The following is a 7629-nucleotide window of genomic DNA, read 5'->3' on the forward strand; positions in this document are numbered from 1 at the left end:
TATCTTTTGATTTGTCTCCTACCTGCCTCCTCTCTCCTTTACAGTCTCTTTGGCTGGGTCACCATCACACCCCTTGACTCTGTTTATACCCAAGGGCTCTATCCAGGGCCCTCTCCTCTATACGGTCTCAACAGATGACTTCATCAGCTAACAGTGTTTTATTACCTCTATACAAACTCTCAGGTCTGTATTTCCAGCTCTTGCTATCTCCTGAACTTCACTCTCAAATTGTCAACTTGTTCTGTTTCTATTTTGGTAACCATTTCTATATAATCAATTTCCTTTGTAATCTTATGTATTTTATGCATTTTAAGACATTATTCTGAAAAAAGAGTCCATAGGCTTCAGTGGACTGTCAAAGGGGTCCATGCCATATATGCTTACAGACACACACACCCACGCACACACATCCAATATTAAGAACCTTTGAGCTACGAAAACAGTCAAGGAATAAAACAAGGGAAAAGAATGTATGCCAATCATCACAAAGTGGGTAGCAGCACAGAAAATTATAATTTTTTGAATGGGAAAGGCAAGGCAAGTAGGGTTAAGTGACTTGCCCAAGGTCACACAGCTAGTAAGTGTCAAGTCTCTGATTTCAGATTTGAACTCAGGTCCTCCTGACTCCAGGGCCAGTGTTCTATTCACGGTGTCACCTAGCTGCCTATAGCAAAAAAAAAAAAATTATTAAGCATACTAGTACAGCAAGTGGTAGGATCTCAATTAATCAAAGACTGAATTAGAAAAAAAACAAGAGACGAGAAACCAACTAAAAATATTTTTCAATTATATGGAAATGCTTATTCTGGTCTTTGTTGTGGATGACAGAGGGTCTTTTTAGGGGAGTAAAAGTAACAGTGTCTAACTATCTAAAAAGTGTCATCCCTCAAGATGGAAAACTTGACTCGAAAGTGATCACTGTGCTTGCTATACTTAGTCCTACGGTTAGGACCAAGGTTCTGATGTTTTGTTCAGCAGATCTTTTCCCAGAAGATAAATCTATTTATTTCATCAAACAGATGTTTGCTATAAAGATTGGCAAAAAAAAAGGTTAACTGGAAAGGTGACATATATAATAAAAAAGGCAAGGGTAGTGAGCCTCATCTGAGATACAGAAGGGACAGATCCTTAATTTCATTCATTCGTGTCATTCATTCATTCATCAGACATTTGAGTTTTTTTGTTTGTTTTTTTTCCTTGAGGTCAAGGAGGCACAGTGCCTGACACACAGTTAGTGCTTAACAAATAATTATGTATTCGTTTATTAATTCATTCATACATATATATGTATATGGTAAGTAAAACAAGATAAAAATAATAATAGTGACATTTATAATGCATTTACAGTTTATAAAGCCAATTAATCAATTAGCAAAAAGACTCACATTAGGATTTGTAATCAAATATTTGTAAAACATCTGCCATGCATGAGATAGTGTTACACTCCAGAGGAGATATAAATATTAATAAAACAGGGTCCCTATGCTCATCAAGAGAATAGCTATGGCAAACAGATAAGGGACTAGCAGAGGGATTATGGGGTATTTCAGAGTTTCACTGTAGTTTTTCCTATGTCAGGATGAACAATGGTCCTTTTTTGAAACCCAGTTAGGCAGACACTATTAGTAGAGAAGTCTCCTCTGAACTCTGTCACCCATTCAGCATTGTTCTGTATTTTAGAATATTTAGAACAGGTATTTACATATAGTATAGGCAGTCATTCTACTTACTTGGGATCACTTTGAATACACAGCTGAGGTACAGCAGAATCATCTCATCCTTCTCCTTCTAAATTTCATACTTTCTAGTTTTGGGGAATTATATGCAACCTCATGGCAAGAGGGGCAGGGGTGGGGGGGTGGTATTGGGAATTGGACTCTTGACAGCATGACTCTGTATCAGTGTATAGAGCTTAACAAAATATGTAAAAATAATTAAAACCTATAATCTCATTTTTCTCTGTAGACTTCTTATAGGCTCTACAGTGTCAGAAATCAAAACCGTTCACAAGCTCTCCCTTCCAAAGATATCTTTATTCTGATCTCAGTGTGACCATGGCTGTCCTTAAAGTGACTTTCACCAAATACAAACGGAACAAGTTGGCCCAGATACTGTGGATTCTTAACTGGCTGTCTGTGATGACAGGAGTCATGCTCTTCAGTCTTGGTCTCTTCCTAAAGATTGAGATCAAGAAGCGAATCGAGGTGTTATCCAAGGGGGAAATCAGTTCCACCTCCAACATGCTCATCTCAGTAGGTCTCATTGCCTGTGTCATCAATTTCCTTGGTGGCAAGATCTGTTATGACTGTTCTGATGTACACAGGTACAGACGCTGGAGGCTGGTCCTGCTTCCCTACATTGCCTTTGCCTTCTGTTTCACGTTCTGCCTCCTCATAGGTGCATTCATGTGCTATACCACAAGAAAGGAACTTGAGGAGTCTTTGTACCTGGGTCTGAGAGAAGCCATCAGGTTCTACAAGGACACAGATATCCCAGGACGTTGCTTCCTGAAGAAGACCATCGACATGCTACAGATTCAGTTTCAGTGCTGTGGTAACAGCAACTTCAGGGACTGGTTTGAGATCCAGTGGATATCTGCACGATACCTGAACATGGCTTCAAGGGAAGTTGTAGAGTGAGTGTCCCTGATGGGTATGGAGTTTTCCCCACAGAAGGGAACAGGGGAGTAGACCATGAGAGAAGACCTAGTAGCTCTATGAGTGCTACTTACTCTCTGGGTCACAAGTTGGTTCTAGAAGGTAGCAACTGAAGGAGTGAAGAAAGTTCAGAGGGAGTATAATGGAGTAGTTGGGATTAGGGTTGGGAAGACCTGAGTCTTCTAAGTCTAAGGTCTCTTAGGTCTTTTAAAGTCTCAGGATCTTTCTTACCTGTATGCACCTCAGTCAATAATAATCAATCAATACACATTTAATATGCTTCTTCCAAGTGCCAGGCACTATGTTAAACTCTGGAAATACAAAAAGTGGCAAAAGTCAGTCTTTGCTGGAGTTTACAATCTAGTCAGGGAGACAGAATGCAAACAAATATAGACAAAGCAGCTATATAGGAAATAGGAAATAGTTGAGAGATGGCATTAGAATAAATAATAGCTAGCACTTATACAGCTCTTTAAAGTTTGCAAAGTGCTTTACGATATTATTTCATTTTAGTCACTCAACAACCCTGGGAGGTAGGTGCTATTATTTTTCCCACTTTATATATTAGAAGACTGAGGCCAACAGATTAAATGACTTGCCCCAGGCCACAGTTAATCATACATCTGAAGCCAGTAATTCACTGAACATCTCCAAGCCTCAGTTTCTCCACTTCAGAAGGGTTAGATTTGATACCCGTAAGGTCTCTTTCAGTTCTAAATCTATGATCGTCTGATCCTAGTCTCACAATCTCAAGGTATCTTCCAGAATATGCAGGGACTTTCACCACAAAGCAGAGATCATTTAGGAGATTAGACAGCTCATCATTTAAAATAGAATTCTACAAAAATTAAATGTTTCAGAAAGGAATTCTACTCTTCTTTAAAAGTTATTGGTTCAATGGAAAGAGTACTGGTCCTTAGTATTTCATTTATAATCATTCCATTCAGCTGGAAAAATGCTTTAACCATATTGCTTTTCATAGAAGGATCTCAAAGCACCTTATCTGGTCTGATTATCCTCATATTAGTCACTTAATCTGTAATCTTGAGTCCATGATAAGATGAACTAGGCAAAAATTCATCCACTTCAATGCAGCCATCTTGTGCACCAGCAGAAAGGGAAAAGAGCAGGGCTAGGATTTCTTGGCAGCAGTGACTGCACATTCCCTGACCTCCCCATGTCTCTAGGCCAGGAGTCTACTCTTGATGTCCTCTCTGAATATTATGTGTGTACTTCAAGGGCTTTATATCAAGGAGGATGGATCTCTCCAAAGCTGTGTCCACCTGGGGTCATCTATATGTTGTCAGGTGTGAGTCTTAGAAGACCTGACCCACGGTATGCATTATTTTGGTGGCCAGCTCTTTACCATCTTACTAATCTGTTTTCTAAGTAATAGACATTTCAGTTAATACAGCAAGCAGGAAAGAAATAAGCATTCTGGACAAAACTTGCATTTTTGTCACATTGCCACATGGGTGCAGTATTTATTTTTTGATCTGTCCTCTCGGGGAGAAGGAACTGCAGGGCTAACCATACCTGAAATGGACAAGTCTCACAACTTCTAAGGGAAGGAAAAACAATTTTGGGTTTTTTTCAACCTACCCAGTTTGAATAAGTGAAGAATTTGTGATCTCTGTATCTCCTCCCTTGGGAGGTGAAGATAGGTGTCTCCAGTTAGTCAAGGAGGCTAAACATTTTCTTGATGCTGGTCCTTGTTTCCTGTTGCTTCCCTTACTCTAGCCGCCTGAAGAGCAATATTGATGGGAAGTTCTTGGTGGATGGTGTTCCTTTTAGTTGCTGCAACCCCAGCTCCCCACGACCTTGTATCCAGCACCAGCTCACCAACAACAACGCCCATTACAACTACGACTTTCTCACCGAGGAGCTGAATGTCTGGATGAGGGGCTGCCGCGAAGCCCTGTTAGATTATTATACCCACATCATGCGCTCCATTGGATTGGCGGTACTTATCATCTGGTTATTTGAGGTAAATATAATTCCCCAAAAGTTTGCTCTGGCCAAAAAAAGAAAAATGGTGGCTATAACTCCAGTCAAGTGGATTGCCCTAGTTTATTCTAAGATCTGTAGGGGTCATACTTTCCCGACCACGGTGCTTGGCACAAAGGAGATGCTATAAAACTTCCATTCTCTTCCCCTTCCTTCCTCCCATCCCAGAATCATCAGCTCTTTCTTTCTCCAACTTCTTCCACTAGAATTGACCTCCTGTCAGCATGGTAGTCATGTTGATTTTAGGCAGTAGGTAGTTATGGGTCATACCCAGGGAAGAAAAGAACTGGGCTAGCAATAGAAAGAGCAAATAAAGTTGAAGGATAATTTATAAAGCTAGAAAAGTAAATAATAATAAAAAGAGCTTTAAAAAAGAATTTAAAAGTGCCAAGAGGGAGAAAGAAGTAAGGAGGAAGTCAAATGCAGGACAGAGCCAAACAAAAAATATAGAAAGTAAGAAAAAGAGAAGAAAAAGAAAGAGAAGAAACACAGAAGGGAAGACTAAAAAAATAAATAGAAAAAAACCAGAATAAAGACATGGAGAGAAAAGGAAGGAACACTGTCCTAAGCACTTTACAAATATTATCTCATCTGAGATAATTGCTTCATAGCAATCTTGGGGGGGGGGGAGGTGATTGCTTTTTTTATCTCCATTTTACAGTCGAGGAAATGGAGGCAGAGGTTAAGTGACTTGCCCAGACAGCTAGTATGTATCTGAGGCTAGATTTGAACTCAGGCCCAGTGTTCTATCTAGCTGTGAAAAGATCTAAGAATAGAAACTTTTAGTTCAGGAAAGAATGTGAGTGTTAGAGGAGTGGGACCAAGTAGATGAATTGAAGTAAGAAAGAGTGGCTCAACAGTTTTATGTATTAGTTGGTGGATGGAAGAGAGGAATCCGTTGGACGTGAACAAAAGAAGGTGAAAGTGAGAGAATGAACGGGGGACAGGAAGAAGGGAAAAAAATGTAGATTGCCATGAGGATGAAATAACTGCATCCTGTTATCAATGACAGGATGAGCTCTTCTGGGGGAGGGCATGAATGAAAAAAGTTAAAAATTCATACATGGGGAAGGTGTGGGTTTATTCTACTAGTGACTTGACACCTGTTAAGTGTGGGTGGCATCTTTCTTTGTTGGACTGTTTTTAAAATGTGTGGGATTTATTGTTTATTTCTGTATAGCTCTGTGTGCTCACTGGTGTTCGATACCTACAAACATCACTGAAGAATGTACCACTGGATGAACCTGAGTTGGATTCTGATGGATGGCTCCTTGAAAACAGCTTTGTAGAAACTGTCAAGTACAATTTGAATTTCATCAAAAATCTTGGAAAAGCTGACCAAGTGTCTACTGTCCTTGAATTGCCAAATCTCAACAAGGACATCTAAAATAACAAGTAGAGGCCAAATAATTCTTCAGTCCAGCCATCTGCACCTAACTGGGATTGTTGGAGACTGATTTCCACATTTACCAAAAATGTTGTCAGTGGAAATGATATATGAATAGGAAGAATGACCCTGGCCATAACCCAAGAAGTGACAAATTCAGTGCTTGAGGCAGTTCTAGTCTGTTGCCTTTGTTTCTTTTGTCCTTAGATAAGAATACCCCTTGCTGTCTTTGCTGCTCCAGGGAGGCTGTTTTCCCTTCTCCACCTTTACCCACAGACTTCACTTCTAACCTTTCTGCCAATGCCCTATCCCCTTACTCCCCTCCTGACTTTACTCAAAAGAATCAGATATTCCCCTTCCACTTTGCCCCCTAGGTTCAGTCTTCTCAGGTGATGAGTCAGTCCCAGAAGGCTGCTCCCCCTGTGGGACAAATTTCCCAATACTCTCTAAAGACTTCTGGTCCTTAGCTCTGGGACCAAAATCTCTAATGTGTGTTGTCTCCCCTAATTAGGGTGTAAACTCAAGAGCAAGGACTGTCTATCTTCCTTCTTTATTTGGAACCTCAACACAATCAATGTACTCTTTGTCTCTCTCCCACCCCTCAACTTCACTCTGTTGGAACAGAAAAGTCTAAAATGACAGCTTAGTGATTTGAGGGAGAACAAAACATTCCACTTTCACTAAAGTCCTCCTCCAAAGCATCACCACATTGTGGGGATGACCTCGATTCTCAAACAGGCATCTCCTAGCCACTTGACTTGTTTTACCAAGTTGAACCTCCAAGGTCCCGTAGGGGACTCTCTCCTCTTGGATGGAGATACATGCCCTGAGCCCGTGTGAGGGTTAGGGGTGGAGTTGGCAGGAGCAGAATGGAGGAGAGCTTTCCAATTCTCTTTGGGAGTTTTTTCCTCTTTTGTTTTCACTTTGGGCACTTCTGGCTTCCAGCTTTGAGAAAGAAGATGGAAGATGCCAACCCCACTTCAGGTTGTTGGAATACTCTGGAAAGAAGCCAATGCGAGAAGAACCGATAATCTCCATCATGACCCTACACCCAGCTTGTTACATTAGAGACTACTGGGAAGTTTCCCTTGGGTGAGATCTAGGACTCTCTTAAAGACTTTGAGCGCAGGGAATAGAACACACTGTCATTTGAGGATTGCTCTGGCTAAGTTTAGAAAGGTAATAATTTATCAAAAAGTCACCCAGTTCACAAAGTCCATTGAAAGGCAAGCTTCTTGAGAATTTGTTTAGTCATTTCAGTCATGTCCAACTCTTCATGACCCCATTTGGGGTCTCCTTGGCAAAGATACTGGAGTGGTTTGACATTTCTTTCTCCAGCCCATTTTACAGGTGAAGAAATGAAGCAAACAGGGTTAAGTGACTTGTCCAGGGTCACACAGTTAGTAAGTGTATGAGGCCACATTTGAACTCAGGAAGATGAGCATTCCTGACTTCAGGCCTGGGGCTCTATCCCCTTGGCCACCTAGTTGCTCCTCCTTGAGAACAGGAGCTGATTTTTTTTCTTTTAATGCAATTCTTATTTATTTATTTTTGTTAAGGAACTGATTTTTTTTTTTT

General features: G+C 40.6%; 1 protein-coding gene across 1 annotated transcript; it reads left to right on the plus strand.

Annotated features, from left to right (window-relative positions):
* The first annotated feature begins 1986 nt into the window (after nt 1-1986).
* On the plus strand, nt 1987-6051 carry LOC140514325 (photoreceptor outer segment membrane glycoprotein 2-like). Its single transcript, XM_072624519.1, has 3 exons — nt 1987-2635; nt 4398-4644; nt 5845-6051. Exons 1-3 carry the CDS (start codon nt 2055-2057, stop codon nt 6049-6051), a joined length of 1035 nt encoding a protein of 344 aa, XP_072480620.1. The 5' UTR covers nt 1987-2054.
* Nucleotides 6052-7629: the final 1578 nt, after the last annotated feature.

The sequence above is a fragment of the Notamacropus eugenii genome, chromosome 7, assembly GCF_028372415.1.
Source record: "Notamacropus eugenii isolate mMacEug1 chromosome 7, mMacEug1.pri_v2, whole genome shotgun sequence".
Lineage (NCBI taxonomy): Eukaryota > Metazoa > Chordata > Mammalia > Diprotodontia > Macropodidae > Notamacropus > Notamacropus eugenii.

What these genes read in the sequence shown, in the direction of transcription:
- LOC140514325 (XM_072624519.1), top strand. Translation starts at nt 2,055, where the DNA reads ATGGCTGTCCTTAAAGTGACTTTCACCAAATACAAACGGAACAAGTTG. An exon ending in GCTTCAAGGGAAGTTGTAGA is followed by an intron (nt 2,636 to 4,397) that starts GTGAGTGTCCCT and finishes CCCTTACTCTAG; the next exon opens with CCGCCTGAAGAGCAATATTG. An exon ending in TTATCATCTGGTTATTTGAG is followed by an intron (nt 4,645 to 5,844) that starts GTAAATATAATT and finishes ATTTCTGTATAG; the next exon opens with CTCTGTGTGCTCACTGGTGT.